General features: G+C 35.7%; 2 protein-coding genes and 1 pseudogene across 6 annotated transcripts in view; all 3 read right to left on the reverse strand.

Annotated features, from left to right (window-relative positions):
- Efcab3 (EF-hand calcium binding domain 3) overlaps nt 1-8,123 on the reverse strand; it is a 97,450-nt gene extending 89,327 nt beyond the window's left edge. For 3 of the 5 annotated variants that reach the window (XM_090349992.1, XM_090349986.1, XM_090349989.1), the window contains exons 1-4: nt 8,024-8,123; nt 5,468-5,521; nt 4,225-4,329; nt 2,793-2,843 (exon numbers count right to left, since the gene is read on the reverse strand). In XM_090349992.1, the coding sequence (XP_090206118.1) occupies nt 2,793-2,843; nt 4,225-4,329; nt 5,468-5,521; nt 8,024-8,084 (271 nt within the window). In that variant the 5' untranslated portion in view covers nt 8,085-8,123. Of the gene's footprint in view, nt 1-2,792; nt 2,844-4,070; nt 4,186-4,224; nt 4,330-5,467; nt 5,522-8,023 lie in introns of those variants that run through there. The other 2 variants (XM_090349988.1, XM_090349987.1) reach the window with 2 other exon arrangements.
- Nucleotides 1,031-1,607, reverse strand: LOC150051201 (ADP-ribosylation factor-like protein 1 pseudogene; annotated as a pseudogene).
- A 579-nt stretch (nt 8,124-8,702) lies between the features above and the next one.
- LOC150051202 (uncharacterized) overlaps nt 8,703-18,380 on the reverse strand; it is a 136,818-nt gene continuing 127,140 nt past the window's right edge. The window contains exons 63-68 of the mRNA XM_090351490.1: nt 17,910-18,014; nt 16,001-16,054; nt 15,030-15,134; nt 11,350-11,403; nt 10,101-10,205; nt 8,703-8,773 (exon numbers count right to left, since the gene is read on the reverse strand). Of these exons, the coding sequence (XP_090207616.1) occupies nt 8,703-8,773; nt 10,101-10,205; nt 11,350-11,403; nt 15,030-15,134; nt 16,001-16,054; nt 17,910-18,014 (494 nt within the window). The remainder of the gene's footprint in view (nt 8,774-10,100; nt 10,206-11,349; nt 11,404-15,029; nt 15,135-16,000; nt 16,055-17,909; nt 18,015-18,380) is intronic.

The raw sequence follows: 18,380 nt of genomic DNA on the forward strand, positions 1-18,380 counted from the left end.
AGGTGGAATCTCAGAGTTGTTTTGATTTGCATTTCTTTTTTGTTTGTTTGTTTCTTAAATATTTTTTTTATTTTCTTTAATGCCATTTTTCTTTATTATGTAATAAATTCCATGAAATATAACCATTCAGGACTATTTTTTCACCATATTAGATAAGATTACTATAACCAAGTAAGTTTAAATAGACATTATTTTCAATGTTCTCTGACTACTTCACTGTAATTTTAACTTCGTTCTGTGTATTGTAAATGTTGGTATATTCAGGAATATATAATTTATAATTTATGAGACAAGCTTCAGACCCCAAAGTCTTACTTTAAGTCCTATGTCTATGGGCAAGCCAATCTATAAAAACCTTGAGTCCATAACCATGAAGGACTATTATACCGCACACCCTGCTTGTGTCATAGGGTTGCTATATTAATCAATTAAGTCAATATATGTAGAATTATTTTGATGATTATAAGGTACTTAGAATGACAATTACAGAGCAGCCAGTAAATATGGCCACCAAAATCATATTCATACCTGTAACCAGAAGCTTTTAAATGAGCAAGCTTAAATACGGTCAGGTAAGCAAATGAAGGCTATAGTATACGGTATGTTTCTAGCCTACTCTATTGAGTCTAATCTTTTGGAAGACTTAATTTATTGTAAGGGAGAAAAAAAACCTCAATTAATATATGTGAGTGTCTATACAAACAAGATGCACTATTTATTCAGAAACAGGAGGGCTTTCCCCCTGAGAAGAGTTCATTCTTTAATACAACTATATTTGAGTAAGAACTCCATACAAATAGCATACCTTAACACAGAAGAGAAAGGAAGAAATATTTTACTTTACATTGAACTTTCAGGTGATTTGACCATGTTATTCCTCCAAATACTTGTGTGTGTGTGTGTGTGTGTGTGTCTGTGCTTTTTAAAATATCTATTATAGATGTTACAGTCAGTTCTATATATATCATCAATCACAGTTTTCCATGTAATCATGTGAGCACACCTGACTTTGTACAGAGACACAATGTCATCTATTTCAGAGGAGCTGGAGTGATTGAATTACTGCCTGCTTTTTAATGTTTCAACCAGCCATTCCATTGCCTCATCAAGGCCAGTGCCTTTGGTTGCTGACGTTTTGAATATCTGCCATTTCCGATCCATCAAGGCATATAACCCAAGTGAATTTGCCATCTCCGAGGGTGTCATAGCCTGCTCCATGTCCTGATTATTTGCAAACATCACTAAAATGGCTTTTCTCAACTCTTCCCCCTCCAACATGGCAACTAATTTTGACTTGGAAATACCAATTCTGTCCATTCTGTCCCTGTCACAGCTATCTACCACATAAATGATGGCATCTGTGTTTGACTAATAGCACCTCCAGTACGGCCTGATACTTGTCTGTCCTCCTAGGTCCCAGACTTAAGGTTTCTGTACATTACTGTCTCTACATTAAATCTGATAGAAGGAATAGTAGTCACAACTTCTCCAATCTGTAATCGGTATAAAATTGTGGTTTTTCCAGCACCATTTAATCCCCAAATTAAATTTCTCATTTCCCAGGTTCCAAAGAGACTGGAAAAAATACTTGAGAAAAAGCCACCCATGGTGAACCGCCTGTCTGCCCTCGCTGACCCTCACAGAGGGCCTGGGCTCGGCCGCGACTCGATTCCAGCCCTGGGGCCACCTCCATTCGCCTGGATCTCCTCGCCAGCCCAGCCCCTTGCATTTCTTTTATGGCCAGAGATGTGGAGCATTTCTTCATGTGTCTATAGGCCATTCTTATTTCTGCTTCAGAAAAGTCTCTCTTTAAGTCTTTGGCCTATCTTTCAATGGGATGGTTGTTTCTTTGGAGATTAGTTTTGGAGTGATTCAATTTTTTTTAAGCTGTAGATATATTTTAGATATGAGTTATTTGTCTGTTGTGTGGCTAGTGAAGATCTTCTCCCACACTGTGGCCTTTCTATTTCACTTGCCAGCTATGTCCTTTGCCATACAGAAGCTCTGCAGTTTAATGCAGTCCTATTTGTTCAAACTTTCTTTAATCTGTTGTGTTTCTGGGTCTTTATTAAGAAAGTTTCAACCTGTACCATGGAGATCTAGTGTATCTCCTATTCCTTTTTGTAAAATTTTCAGGGTATCTGCATTTACCTCGATGTCTTTGATCCATTTGGAGTTAATCCTAGTGCAGGGTGACATAGAAGGATCCGACTTTAGTTTTCTGCAGGTGCTTAACCAGTTCTGCCAGCACCACTTGTTGAAGAGGCTGTCTTTCTTCCATTCTATTTTTTGGCTCCTTTATCAAAGATTAGGTGGCCATAGGTCTGCCAGCCAGGTTTTTGATATTTTAAATATAGAGTGCTTCAAAATATCAAGCAGGTATGATAACACAATAGGACTAAGAATCATTATTTAAAGTATTAGTTATTTTATTAAATGGGCATATGACTTGATTAAATGTGTATATAACACTTGGTATATTGAAAAATAACACTAACAGCTCACAACTGAATATTACAATGGCAGAACTTTAGTTAAAGCTATCTGGGAATGCAAAGAAAGACCACCATGGAGATACTTCAGACTGGTTTCTTTGAATCTAAGTATCAAATTTACACAGCATATACACAAAAAGGATTATATATTGATCTTTCAATAATATGTAATCAATATGTAATCAATACACAGAAAGGTTAGAAGAGGCAAAATGACATAGTAACTGGGAAAAAAGACAAATACAAAGATTTAGAGTCTAAATCCTAAATACTTAAAAAAAAATGTCTGTTACCCACCATTGAAAGACTTCAAACTTCTAAGCACTTGATTCTGAAAAACTTTATCACCTGTAAGAAAAGGCATAGTTCAGGACAGAAAATGTTTCTCAAAGAGAACATAAGGGTCTGACTTTCTTTTGTGTGACTGACATAGCAATGTGGTCCTCTTTTAAATCATACTGGAATTAAGCAACAAATTCTCGTTATGGCATGCACTGGTTACTGCTGTAGAAGTTAGGAGCCTATGTTTAAATTCTTGCTCTGCTATTATCTTTTGTGGCCTCAAACAGATCTATGCCTATTTCCTCTACTATCAAATGAGGAGAATATGTTATCATTGTGTGTGTGGTGACAGTGGCACTTGATCATCAGTATGCTACAGAGTATTATTAGTATATTTACTAATTCCTTAACACCAAACAACTATTGTTTTCTATAGTATAGAACCGAAACCCTCATGCTTACCCATTTTCTCTTTTTTTAAAATATGGTCCTTCCCCATACCCTAAACTGACCTCAAACTTTGGATCTTCCTGCCTCAGCCTTCAGAATACTAGAATCTTTTCTAGTTTTGATTTGTCTCATCTCTTACTTCTACCATATTTTCATTCTGCTTCATTTACTCTTACTCCTAAAGTTTGACATAACCAAGAAAAAGCAAATATTTTTATACTCCGTGATGGCAAACCTTATGCCCGAAGACTTTCATAATTACAAACTGGTATAAAAATATGGAAAAATTTCTTAGCAGCCAGTACAAGAACTAATTGTAGAGGTCAATGGTTCTTTGCTGAGAAGATGCTCCTCTCCTCTCCTCTCCTCTCCTCTCCTCCCCTCTCCTCCCCTTTCCCCGTCCCTTCCTTCCTTCCTTCCTTCCTTCCTTCCTTCCTTCCTTCCTTCCTTCCTTCCTTCCTTCCTTCCTCCCTCCCTCCCTCCCTCCCTCCCTCCCTTCCTCCCTTCCTTCCTTCCTTCCTTTTCCCTTCCTTCCTCCCCCCTTCCCTCCCCCTCTCTCTTTTTCTGAAACAGGACTTTAAAATGTAGTCTAAGCTGGCCTTGATCTTGACATGCTTCTATCTTTACCTCCCACATGCTGAGAGTACAGGTGTAGGCTACCACACTTGGTTAAGAAGATGCTAGCTAAAAGCTTACTTTGGGATGAGCCTTTTTGTTTAAAGGAAGCAAGAAACAACATTGATAACATTGTTTACTTGAGAGAGAAAATAATTAAATCCTTCTATCATTTCTCATTAACAATGATTTTGTAAAAGAGGATTCTTTTAGGAATTGAAACTGCACCTGAGTTCACATGGTAAAAGAAAGACTGCTCACAGGAGAAGCATAGTTGGAGGATGGATGCAGGTAACATCGAAAAATGTATCCCTTTAAATATCAATTGATGTCCATAGTGGAATGACAGACTGGAGGTCAGAGTAACATGTATGAAGCTCACCATCAACTGGCAGTGACTCTAGCAGCTTCTCACATTCCGTATCACTGACTCTTATACCCATGTTTTCAAGAATATTTTTCACATCCCTGGTATTCACTTTTTCTCCTTTGGGGAAAAAAGTATTTGCAGGTGAACAATGTATATACATTAATAACTCAGTGTCTTAGAAGTTCCTAACAAATGTGAGCTATCATCACAACTTTCTTTTAACTATTTTTTTTGTCAGTCATGGGACTCAAACTCTGGGCTTGGGTGCTGGCCCTGAGCTCTTCAGCTCAAGGCTACCTTTGTGCCACAGTGCCACTTCTGGTTTTCTGGTGGTTAACTGGGAAAAAAGAATCTCATGTTCTTTAGTGCCCATGCTGGCTTTGAACTGTGATCCTCAGATCTCAGCCTCTTGAGTAGCTAGGATGACAGGTATGAGCCATCATGCCCAGCTCATCACAGCTTTCTTTAAATATACTTTAAAATAGTTTACATTGCTTCCATCTTAAGGTTAAAGAATAAAGGCAAAATAGAGCATATAAAGACAGCATGGTAATAGAAGACAAAGTGGACCTGCTCCTTATATTAATGTAAAAAAGGCTCTCTCAGAGTAGGGGATACATAATGTGCAAAATGCAATCTAGCTCACAAGTTAGATTATGAATTGCCAGTAGAAATAATTCTCATAATAATTACACTGACGTATAACTAATTACCCAAAAGTTATCTTAGGCTTTCCAAAAATTTATTCCATTTATTAATATACTTTCTTGAAATTTAGCCATCTACATGTAGGCAAAGAAATTTTTTTTTTGGTGGGTCACAGGGCTTGATCCCCGACTGGGCATTGCCTCTGAGCTCTTCAGCTCAAGGCTACCACCCTACCCTTGAGCCAAACCCCACTTCCCGTTTTCTAGAGGTTAATTGGAGATAAAAGTCTCAGGTCCTTTTGTGCCCAGGCTGGCTTTGAACCTTGATTCTCAGATCTCAGCCTCCTAAGTAGCTAGGATTACACGTTAGCCACCATGCCCGGCTCAAAGAAATATTTATAAATGAAAAATATACTTCTTACATACAGAGGGGTTGTTATCAAATGTAAATATTAAAAAGAATAGATTGTCTAAGAGCAGATAAATTGTATCTGGCAGAAATATTTTACAATGGGAAGGTAAAATGGCTAAATTAATGTCAGTGAGATGCTGGGAAAACAGTATATAAGGGAAGCTCATTGTAGAGTACGAGTGCTATAGGAACTCACCTGTGAAGTCTTTCATTTTTCCCACCACGCTTTTCAGATCAATCTTCCCATCATCTATAAAACAGATCACAGACCCACAGTAACAGGTTACTCTTTCCACTTTCTCAATCTATAACATAGGATCCCAACTACAATGTCGCTATTGTATGGATTTTAGAGATTATTGGTTTTGAAAATACTTACTTACATATTAAGTTCTTTTATGTCCTCCTACTTTGCTTCATGCATCTTCTACTTATTTATTTTCCTCGGTATTTGAATATGTCTTCTAGCCATTTGTTTAGAAAATCTGTGGCCAGTAAATTTCTGTTTTCTTACATATCTGAAAATGTTTGCTTTACTGCTATCCTTGAAAGTTAGGTGTTTGAAGTTATTGTTCTTAGCATTTTGAAGGTATTTTCCATTTTGAAAACTATTTTTTCTATTTTTTCCCTGACTCCAATGTTGCTAATATGAGCTGCTAATTCCTTTGTGTGTAGTAGTCAGTTTTGCTTCCTTTTAATTATGTACAAATTCATTTGTCCTAAATGTTGTGAAATTTTGCAAGGCTAAGGTTGGAAAGGACTTCAACTTATTAAACAATTCACTTGATAAGAGATTATTATGCAGAATATATAAGGAACTCAAATACTTCAATAAGAACAGTAACAAAAATCCAATTTTGAAATGGGTGATGGCTGGGAGGCAGAGTTGGGAGTTTGAAGCTAGCCTGTGAAAAAAGTTAGTGAGAGCTTTTCAACATACAAGCTGGGTACAGTGTAACATTCTATAATTCCAGCTGTACTGGAGGCAAAGGAAGAAGGAATGTAGGCTCTGCCCCAAGTAAAAAGCAGGAGATTTTACTTGAAAAATAAACTAAAGTATAAAGGGAAGGGGGACATGGTTCAAGTGGTAGAGAACTTTGCTTACCAGGAACAAAAGTCTTAGTTCAAATCCCAGTATTGCTAATAATAATAATGACAAAATGGGCAACTGATGTGGATAAGCATATTTTCAAAAATAATGAACAGTAGTGTGAAACTGTCTTTAGCTTTGTTCTAGATCTGGGAGTTTTAGTGAGACTTCCCTGGATCTCATACCTTATGGCTTCGTTTCTGATAGTTTAGAGGAATTTAGAAGAACCCGACTACTATATGCTGTTTCTTCTGTAGTTTGTTTCATTTCCTTGTCTGTCCCCTTTTATCCATTATGGCATTAGACTGGTCCCCTTTTATTATTTGGCTGGTGTTGAATATCCTTTGTTGAGTACATATATTATATACACATGCACGTGTATGCATATCTATCTATCTATCTATCTATCTATCTATCTATCTATCTATCTAATTTCCCCTTTTATTCTATTTCAGAACAGCCAAGTCATACAAACTGGAAATAACCATTAAACAATTTCAGACAAATTCTTTGCTTCCTTTGTAGTACAGAGGATTGTCCTTGAAGGTTCAGGCATGCTAATTAATCACTCTACCACTATGCTACATCCCATGCCTTTTCAGTAATCATTTAAAATCATTCATCATATGCAGATCTTATTTTTCTCTGATGAGGTATTTAATGCTTTTATTAAATGTTTTTCATTTTATTCTCTTGCTGTTATCAAAATGTTTTTACTCATGTATGTTGATTGTGCAAACTGGTTTCCTTGTATGTTTCCATACATGAATACAATCCCTTTGATCAATCTTGTCTCTATTACTCTTTCTTAATCTCTTTCCACTTTGTAAAGCATTTTTTTGTGCCAGCCTAAAGCTTGAACTCAGACCCTTGGCACTGTCCCTGAACTTTGTTGCTCAAAACTAGCACTTTACCACTTGAGCTCCATTTCTGAGGTTTCTTGGTGCTTAATGGAGATAAGAATCTCATGGACTTTCCTGCCTCACTTTGAACTGTAATACTCACATAGGACTACAAGTGTGAACCACTGGTTTTTGACCATAAAACATTTTTTAAATGGATTTCACCATTCTGTTCATTCATACATCACCTCCCATTATCTCCTTCCCTATACTCTTTGATCTAAGAATGCTCTGAGGGCACTCTAATGAATTTTCACTTTTGTTTTTGTTGTAGGGCTTCAACTCATGGCCTGGGCTCTGAGCTTTTCTGCTCAAGGCTACCACTTTGAGTTACAGCACCATTTCAGTTTTCTAGTGATTAATTGGACTTTCCTGCTCAGGCTGGCTTTGAACTGCAGTCCTCAGATCTCAGCTTCTGAGTAGCTAGAATTACAGGCAAAGCCACCAGTGCCCAGCTTCACTATTGGTAATGGAAGACATTTTCTGGACTTAGGAAACACACAGGGTATATTATTTAATTTTTGCCTCAAACTATTTTTATTGTAATTAATAGAAGAGTTACATTATATTCGTCAGATAGAAGGTGCATTTCTTCACAAACATTGATACCCTTTCTCATGTTTTGTCCCCATTTCCTTCCCCCACCCTTGCCTCAAATTTTTTGAACCCTCTAGATACCAAACAAACACTGTCATTTGTCTATGTATGATCTCAAATCTAGTGGTTTGAAAATGAACATTTTTTCATCTATAATGCTCACCATCAACTTGTAGGTCTTGCAAAAAATCTTCAAATTCTCCAGCTGAGAGTTCAACCCCCATATTTTCCAGAAATGCATTCAGGTTATTCACATCAACTTTTCCTCCTTATGAGAGACAATGTATCATTAAAGAAAATGCCTAAATATGAGAAATATGCTTATTAGTTTACATGTGCTGTGTTTATCATTTTAATCATGAATACATAGATGCAGAAAGACTTTGTCAAGGTATAAGAAGAGTTATTAAAACCAACCTAGATGGATGCTGATGGGTTATGCCTGTAATCATAAATACTCAAGACCCAGAGAGAGGATCATAGTTCAGCTCAGGCAGAAAAGTCCTCAAGACTTCATCTCTAATTCACTACCAACATGCTGGACTAAGAGTGTGGCTAAGTGGTAGCTTGCTAACCAAGCAAGTACAAGGTCCTGAGTTCAAGCCCTGGCAATGCAACAAACAAGCAAACAAAGAAAAATAACAAAAACTATAGATTTTTATTCTTTGTATCATTTGTTGATATCAGTGTATGGTAAGTTCTAAATGGGACTTGGTAATTTTCTAAGTAACATGGCACAGTGTATCTAACACATCCATAAATATGGAAATGGATGAGATGTTCAGTTTAATAAAATGAATTCACATAAGTGAAAAAAATGATTTCTTAGATTTATCTGCTTATCATACTTTACACTTACCATGAAGAACCTTTACACCTTCCAGCAATTTTTTTTTATACACCATTTCTTTAGCTGTAAGAAAAGGCAGAATTCAAGCCAGAATAATAAAAGAGATCTGCCTAAACAACAAAAAAGTGTAATTCTTCATCCAACCCCACAATTTCAAAGTGATAGACATCTTAATGATTTTCTCCTAATTTTGTCTAATTTTCTCCCTTGATAATGAAGTTTGTTTGGAGAAAAATGTTAATGAGGGAAATCTATTCCCTTGCAGCCAAGGCTTAATTAACAGCTTGTAAACATAGAACTCATTGATTTATCTGCAAGTGATTTACTCATTGATTTACTTTTTATCCTTTATCCTTTCTATTTTACACATGCTTTATCCTCTCAGGCATATTAATGCAACCAAGGATAGCAATATAGTCTTGTATGAGCTAGAATGCCTGAAATAATTTTTGTTGAACTTATTAAAAGTCAAATGAGGGGCCAGGAGTGTGGTCTAGTGGTAGAGTGCTTGCCTAGCATGCATGAAGCCCTGGGTTCGATTCCTTGGTACTACATACACAGAAAAAAGCAGGATTGGCACTGTGGCTCAAGAGTGCTGTTCTTGAGCAAAGAAAAAGCTCATGGATAGAGCTCAGGCCCTGAGTTAAGGACTGGTAAAAATGAAAAAAAAGTTAAATGACAGCTAGGTGCCAGTACTCCTACATATAATTCTGGTTACTCAAGATGCAGTTTGATGCCAGTTTTGGGGGAAAATGTTCACAAGGCATGGTATTGTGAACCTATTATCCCAGCTGTACGTGTATAAAGTATGAGGTTTTCAGACCAGTCAAGAAAAGCCAGCTTAAGACTAAAGCAAAAATGCCTGGGAACATGACTCAATTGGTAGAGTGCCTGCCTGGCAAGCTGGAGACTCTGAATGAATCAATCTATTTGTCTGTCCTTCTGTCTATCCATCTATCTAGTTGACAGTAATAGGGCTTGAGTTCAGGGCTTTGCTATTTCTAGACCAATGCTTTACCACTGAGCCACACCTCCACTCCATTTTTGCACTGTTCATTTTTTGTGATAGAGGTTTGCTTCCTATATGGACATGTGCTTAGACCTGACCATGTTAAGTTTCTTACTGTAACTAGGATGACATTCATATACCACTTAGCTCATCTTTTCCAATTTCAGCCTCCTAGCTGTGATGTCACAGGTGTGTGCTGCCATGCTCAGCTATTGGCTGAGAAGAGATATTCATATTTGGCTGGCCTCAACCACAATTGTTTCAACTTCAGTCTCCTAAGCAGCTAGGATTACAGGTATATGGCACAGGTGCCCACCTGTTACATATATATATATATATATATATATATATATATATATATATATATAATTAAACACTTACCATTACGAGGTAGAGAGTTCATTAAATGAAAATATTCCTTATTTATGAGCTCAACTTTCATGTCTTTCAGAGCACTGTCTAGGTTACTGAAACTTATCTCCTCTCCTAGATAAAAGATAAAGATAAAGAGCATCAAAAAAGGAATTCTTTTGTTAATGAATAACATATTTTGTATTAGCATATATTATTGTTAAAATATTGGCATTTTATAATAGTTCTTTAAAAATTTTTAACTGTGCTAGGTGCAGTGGCTCACACCTGTAATCCTAGCTGCTCAGGAGGCTGAGATCTGAGGACAGCAATTTAAAGCAGCCCGGGCACTAAAGCCAATGAGACTCTTATCTCCAAGTAACCACTAGAAAATTAGAAGTGGCACTGTGACTCAAGGGGTAGGGCAGTAGCCTTGAGCTGAAGAGCTCAGGGACAGCACCCAAGCCCAGAGTTCAAGCCTCACAACGGACAAACAAACAAACGAACAATAAAAACAACTGTAATTATAAAGGTGACATACAGAGGGGTTATATTTACATTGATCTGGTAACAAGTACTATTTTTTTTTTGAACAATGTTACCCTTTCCTTTGCTTCTCCCAGTTTTTCCTTCCCATACCCACTCATATGTTGTTTAGTTCATTTTCAACAAAATGTCCAATGAGTTACCACTGTACTTGTAATTAGGTTATTATTTTTGTCAGACTTGGGCTTGACCTGAGGGCCTGGGCACTGTTCTAAAGGTTTTTCTCAAGGCTAGTGTTCTACCACTTCCGGCTTTTTCCCTGTATGTGATACTGAAGAATGGAATCCAGGGCTTCATGTATGCTAGGCAAGCACTCTACCACTAGGCCATGTTCCTGGCTCTCATTAGGATATTTTAAAACAAGCACATAACACTTTAAATCAGCTTCACTACCTATTATCTTTTCTTGGATTCTTTCCCCTACTTTGCTTCCCAAATAGTTCCTCTTCTATTTTTGTGTCTTAAAAAATCTAGATACTATCTGTAAGGGAAAATATGCCACATTTGTCTTTCTTATTTTGGCTTATTTCATGTAGCAAGATAATGACCTCCAGTTCTATCTGTCAGTTCTTTCCTGACAACAAAATAATTTCTTTTTTCTTTATGGGTGGCTAAAACTCCTCTGTGTGCATGTGTGCATGCGTGTGTGTGTGTGTGTGTGTGTGTGTGTGTGTGTGTGTGTGTGTGTAGAAAATATCTGTAAGACAGTATAAAGAAGTAATTTTGCACTTACCCCAAGTAGAACTCAATTCTTTCATTATTTCATTTAGTTTGATTTTCTTTTGACCTACAAGATAATACAAAATTCAAATTACAAAAAGAAATAAAGCCTTAAGTACTTGAGTTATGAAGAATAGCCTAGATGAAGCTCCAATAGGAACTAAGATTTCTTGGATTACAAAGTTAATTTTATATTACAATCTCCTCTCAAGTCTTTAAGGTGTATATTTTTAAATTCCTGGTTTTTCTGAATACTTGATAACACATACTGGTCTACATTTTTGGCCATTGTTTATCACATTACATTGCTTTATATAATTGGGAAAGACAACGAATGCCACATGATGGGTAAAAAGATGACTCAAAGAGACAGAATGGGGTTTAGCATAATTTCTTGTAGCAGGTAGCAGGTAGAATTCTGTCTTTACTCTGTTATGGATTTGAGAAAGAAAATTCTGGCTCCATGTTAACATAAATTTGTCTTGTACATGGCTCTATTACTAAGACTCATACATAGATGTGTATCTATTTGGGTACTCAATACATACCGATCCCAAAAGATATGTGTAGATATAAATACCAATAGAAGTTGTGAGTAAATCAAATGAATGAGTAATTCATAAAAATCCTTTGCAGTACATGTTGTAGGATTTCTTTTTTTCATATGTTTTTATTGTAATTAATAGAAGGGTTACATTATATTCACCAGATAGAAGGTGCCTTACTTCACATACATTGATACCCTTTCTCATGTCTTGGTCCCCATTTCTTTCCCCCCACCCCCACCCCTCATCTTGTTTTCCTCCCTTCCCTATCTGACTTCAAATAACCAAATACTCATATATACAATATATCAGATAACCAGGTGAAATACTGTAACAATATGAGATAACCAAGGACAGCAAAAGAGATGAGAGATAACATAGTACATTAAGGATGTTATAGGATTTCTGTAAGCTTGGAGAGTCATTAATTTAGGAACAACAAGGTCCAAGTTTCATCTTGGCTAGATCATGCTAGTTTATGTACAATGCTAGTTTATGTAGAATGCATTTAAGGAAAACTATGTCTTTTGTAAGAAATCTAAGCCAGAAATGAAGAATAATTTGGGGGATATTTTTAAGAAGAAATGAAGTGAGGGGCCAGGAGTCTGGCCTAGTGGTAGAGTGCTTGCCTAGCATGCACGAAGACCCGGGTTTGATTCCTCGATACCCCACATACATAGCAAAAAGTCGGAAGTGGTGCTGAGGCTCAAGTGGTAGAGCTCTAGCCTTGAGAAAGTCCAAGGACAGTGCTCAAGCCCTGAGCCCAAGCCCAGGACTGGCAAAAAAAAAAAAAAAGAAGAAATGAAGTGAGCACAAGCAGCCAAAAATAATTTTTAGTTTATTGCATGAGTAATTGTAGATGAACAACAGTGGCACCGAAGCATAAGAACATCAAGAACTACTTTTTGTGTGAGTGTGTGGGGATCATGGGGCTTGAACTCAGCCTGGGTGCTACTTTTTATATGCTAAGTTCAAATTGCTAACAACCCAGATTTAGCCTGCTGTGTGTTAACTGGAATTTGTCGATATACATTTTTTTTGTTTTATTAGTAATAGTAATTGAATACAATGTTTTTGATTAAATTCACTCCATCTATTACTCTTATTAAACTGATATTTTAGTCATTATGTAAACAGACAGATTATAAATGGAAAAGGGTGTTTCCCCACAAAACAAATTTGAGTGATACAGAAAGTTCTGGTAAAGGAAAATTGCCAAAAGAATTCTATTAGTAAAAATTCTAACAGATGTATGAAAATATGTTACATACCTTTGGCCATTAGGAACTGTAAATCAAAACAGCACGAGATTCCACCTCACCCCAGTCAGAATGGCCATCATGAAGAACAGATGATAAAGACCAGATGTTGGTGAAGATGTGGGCAAAAGTGAACCCTAATATACTGTTCTTGGGAATGTAAATCTGTTCAGTCACCCTGGAAAGTAGTATGGATGTTCCTCAAAAAACTAAATATAGAAGAACCATCAATCTCACTCTTGGGCATTTATCCAAAAGATTAAAAACTAGGATACAGTAAAGCCACCAGCACAACCATGTTTACTGCAGCACTTAATCACCATAGCCAATGATGCCCCTCAATGGATGAATGGATCAGGAAATTGTTATATATATACATATATATATGTATATATATATATACATACAAACATACAAAAGGAATTTTACAGAAATGGAGGAACCTGGAAAAAAAATGATAACTGAAATAACGCAGGCCTGGAGAGACCAAGGCTGCATGTATTCTGTCATATGTAGAAGCTAAAATTAGTTTATAAATGCATAAGTGAATACTTTGGGTGATAAGAAAATGTACACAAAGAATTAACTGAAATACAGTAGATTCAAGAGTGAACTCAGTATAATTCCTTAGAGAGGCATAAGTTCACCAAAATAAAAAGCAGGGAATGGATACTTGAAAAGGTGGGGGGAGACAAGGAAAGAGGGGTAAAGAATGAGTAGAAGGAGGGGGAAATGCAGTAAAAATTCAATGTATAATCTACAAAATTAAGAAAAGTGAGAGAGGGGCAGGTTGGGAGGGATGGGCAAGAATGTTGAATGGGATGACAGTGATCAAATGCATCATATCCATAAACTGCTTTGTTGAATGGCAACTCATTTGTACAACTACTTAAAGATAAGGTTTTTTTTTGCGGGGGGGGGGGGGATGGGGCTTGAAATCTGGCCTGGGCACTGTCCCTGAGTTATTCAGCTCAAGGCTACCATCCTACCTTTGAGCCACAGTCTCACTTCTCATTTTCTAGCTATTAATTGGAGATAGTCTCAGCTTTTATTGAACCATGATTCTCAGATCTCAGCCTCCTTGAGTAGCTAGGATTACAGGTGTGAGCCACCACTCTCAGCAACAAAAATATTAAAATGTTTTCTTCTGTCAAATTTTAAAAATTCACATACCAGAATGAAAATGAAAGTTCTGTTAAATTTGGGAGGGATAAATAACTGTAAAAAAATAGAATTAAAATCCAGGCAGATTCTCACTGACCCTTTGGTTGAACTTTTAAAAAGGTATTCTGTTCCTCTTAAAAGAAACTGCCTTAGGAATATAGACAATAAATATGTATGTATATTCAAGGTAAACAGCCTAGAGAGCATCCTTGAATTAAACAATAATGTCTTTGGTTCTCAAGTAGACTGTTTAAGGTGTGTATACGATGTCATTTTCATAAATCCTTACTTTAGCTACAGTGTGGTAATATCAAAAAATATTATTGAAAATGTGAAAGAACTCAAGAAAAATGGGAAGAGTCAAGGACAAGGTATTTTGATAACGTAGTAGATGTGGAATGAGATCCTATATCTGGAAGATGTAGATGTGAGGCTCCCATTCTTATAAATCTCTTCAAATTGTGAATCTACTTCCTGATCTTTCTCTGGCTTAACAATGTCTTCTTGGCTTTATTTTATTGGTGCTTAATACCCAGAAGGAAAGAAACTGGATTTTAGATAAATGGAAATAAAAACAAGTCTTTTTTAAAACTTATTTTAAGGCTAAGTTCTCCAAGCTTTTCAAAAATCTTTCATATTTTGACCCTCTGGTTAGATAAATTCATATTTTCAAGTTCAACAGAATAGAACCCCTTTAAAAGTATAGAATAAATTACAGTGCTCACCATCTCCTGTCAATTTTTCTGTTAGATCCATGAATTCTTTTTCGGAGAATGTGATCCCCAACTTTTCTAAAAACGTATCTAATTTATCGATATCAACTTCACCTTCTAAGTAACAGACAGGAAAGAAATTCAGAGAAATGTAATGATTCTAAAATTGTTCTTTATATTCATGCTACTGTATTATTTTTCTTCTTTATTGATGGACATATTTCATTAAAATCAAAACCTTTAATCCCTTCTTGTTACTGTTAAGTTTTAAAGATAAACATGGAAATTTCAGTCTTATATCAATAAATAAAAACATTTTAAAAGATAGAATTAATTTTCTGAACTCTTGGAAACAAGCCCGTAGAGAAAAATATTCTAGGAGGTTGACAACTAGTGCCAAAGTGGACTGACGGTCTGTAAAACAGTCATTTTTGTTGTCTGTGCTTCCAAAGTTATTTCTGTTTTCTCTGAAATCCTGTTGTAACAGTCTTCACTCTTCTTGTTTTGCTTCTAGTTAAAAAAATTTTTTTTTGTTTCATTGGTGCTAGGGGGAAATCCAAGGAAATCTAACACTTTGTGCCAACTCATATTCAGAGGGCCTATTAAGTAAAGCATAGGTCTGCAGCAGATTTTACTTTAGCATATATAAGGATTTTCCAATATAAGCAGGTTCCTTTTCTGTTTGGTGCCAGTCCCTGATCCTGCCTGGGCTCTGTCCCCCTGAGCTTTTTCCTTCAAGCCTAGTAGTCTACAACTTGACTTACAGCTTCACTTTTTCTAACATTTTTTGGTGGTTTATCGAAGGTAAGTGTTAATTGGAGGTAAGACCAGGCTGGCTTTGAACTATGATCTCAAATCTCAGCCTCCTGAGTAGTAGATTTATAGGCATTAGTCACTAGTGCCTAGCTATGAGTACTTTTTTTTTGTTTTTGACTGTACAAATAAGGATTCTTTTTTTTTTTTTTTAAAGTTTTGTTTCTTACCCTGGAGAGACATTATGCCCTTCAGCAACCTTTGCTCATACACTTTTTCATCATCTAGGGGAAAAAAAGGGATATATTGAAAATAGAGTAAAAAAAATAGAACATCTTAATTTCAGAGAAAAAGAATTTTTAAAAATCTTTGCTCTATGAACATTTTAAATGGATAACACATGAGAGTAAAAGAGCCATTGTTACTGGTATGTGAACAAAATTTAACTTGTAATAATGAGATGTGTACTCTCCCCAGGTCTTTTTCTGTACAGTCAATGTTGAAAATAATACTCTTATGCTAATGGGAGCAAAGAAAAAAATCTTCCATTTTGCAACTTTTTCTCTAAGTCCTAAAGGAATTAAGATTTTTTTTTTTTTTTGCCAGTCCTGGGCTTGAATCGAACCTGGGTCTTCATGCATGCTAGGCAAGCACTCTACCACTAGGCCAAACTCCCGGCAAGATTTTTTTTAAGGGGGTTTGCAAAGATTTACTCAGAAGGTTGCCAAGCTAGAGAAATACATAGTCAGGAGAGTGGGAATATGTATGTCAGGTTTTTAACAGTAGATTTTGCTAAGATGAGATTATTTTTAATGTTTCTGTGCATTATCAAGATTTTCTATGATGAATACATTCATATTTAGAGATTAGTTGTATAATTAATATATTCATAAATATTTATTTATGTCTATTTATCACATATCTTAAGAGCACTAAAACAAATGCACAAAAATACTGATAGTAGTTGTCATTGGGTCATGAAATTAAAAGCATCTTAAAATGTCCTGATTTTAAAGTTTTATTTATTTATTTATTTATTTGCATTTTTTTAATTGTAATTAGTAAAAGGGTTACATGATATTTGCCAGATAGAAGGTGTATTAATTCACGTACATTGATACCCTTTCACATGTCTTGGTACCCATTTCCCTCCCCCCCTTTAAAGTTTTATTTAATCTAATATTGATATTAAGAAAAAAAGAATTTCTCACTCACATCAGAAACCATACCATTTTCCTACTTTCATTGAATTGACTTTCTGCATTTACATCTTTTGGAACTTTTTTGAACTGGCTCAGCATCATTCTTTTGTATTCTTTGTCAGACATTTCATCACAATCTTTTATGTTGAGGAATATTCCTAAACTTCACAGGCACCTGGGACCTTGAATTCTTTTGAAGTCATAATGTTGTTGTTGTTTTGTGTTTTTCTTGTCCTTGTATACTTCTGCTTTTTTAATCCCTATGTTGAGATTTGTACTTCTGGTAGACTAGCTTTCCACCATTTCAACCAGTTTTATGATAAATTACTTTCCCATTTAAAAAAAAAAGAAATGTAGCCTCTTTTTTTTTTTTTTTTTTTTTTTTGCCAGTCCTGGGGCTTGACCTCAGGGTCTGAGCACTGTCTTTGGGCTTTCTCAAGGCTACAGCTCTACCACTTGAGCGATAGCACCATTTCGAGCTTTATTCTATGCATGTGTTACTGAGGAATTGAACTCGGCTCTTCATGCACGCTAGGCAAGCACTCTACCAGTTTGCCAAACTCCCGGCCCAATGTAGCCTCTTTTTAAATATACGGAAGTTTTATCTTGTCAGTAAACCATAGCTTCTTCTGTATAAAAACACATACAGCCAAATCATTTCTTTTCATTATCTCTTTACTTTTCTTTGTCTCTGTCTTTGTCTTTGTGTGTTTAACTTTCTTCTTTCTTGTTTCTATTATTCATATTATAATTTTACAATTCCACCCAACGACAACCCTGAGAATATGATTTTTAAATTCAAATGTACATGGTAAAACTTTCTTTTATAATAACATTAACTTTAACAGTTTTTAAGCAATTTTAATTTATTTTGGAAATTTTCATATAGGTACAAAACCAGACTACCTAAAAAATCAAATGATATCCATAGACTTACCACTAACTGGCAATCTCTTTAGAAAGTTCAAGTATTCATCAGGCTTGAGGTCAATCCCCAAACTTTCCAAATACTGATCAATTTTATTTAGATCAATTTTGTTTCCTTTGAAAGACATAAAAAGGTAACAACATATGGTAGTTTCAGGATATTATTTAATGGTCTAAAATAATGAAAAGCTGGCCCATGCCATGCCACCCTCTCTTGCACATTCTCACACATTCTCCAGTGTTTAAGAAGGAGTCAGGTAAAACTTTTTAGTTCTTTATGAAAAAAAATGAGCCTATTAGCAAGAGAACCTAGTACTGCGGATATCACTTTGTATTATATAATCAGCCAGTAAACTAGCATTATCTAGTCTTTCTTTTCTTCATGATATTTCATGTGATAATCATTTTAATCAACACTATTGAATTTTTATTTGCTCTGTGTACTTACATTCTATTTAAGCAAGTGTTAATTAACTCAAAA

Source organism: Megascapheus bottae, chromosome 17, assembly GCF_031878675.1.
Source record: "Megascapheus bottae isolate mThoBot1 chromosome 17, mThoBot2.hap1, whole genome shotgun sequence".
NCBI lineage: Eukaryota > Metazoa > Chordata > Mammalia > Rodentia > Geomyidae > Megascapheus > Megascapheus bottae.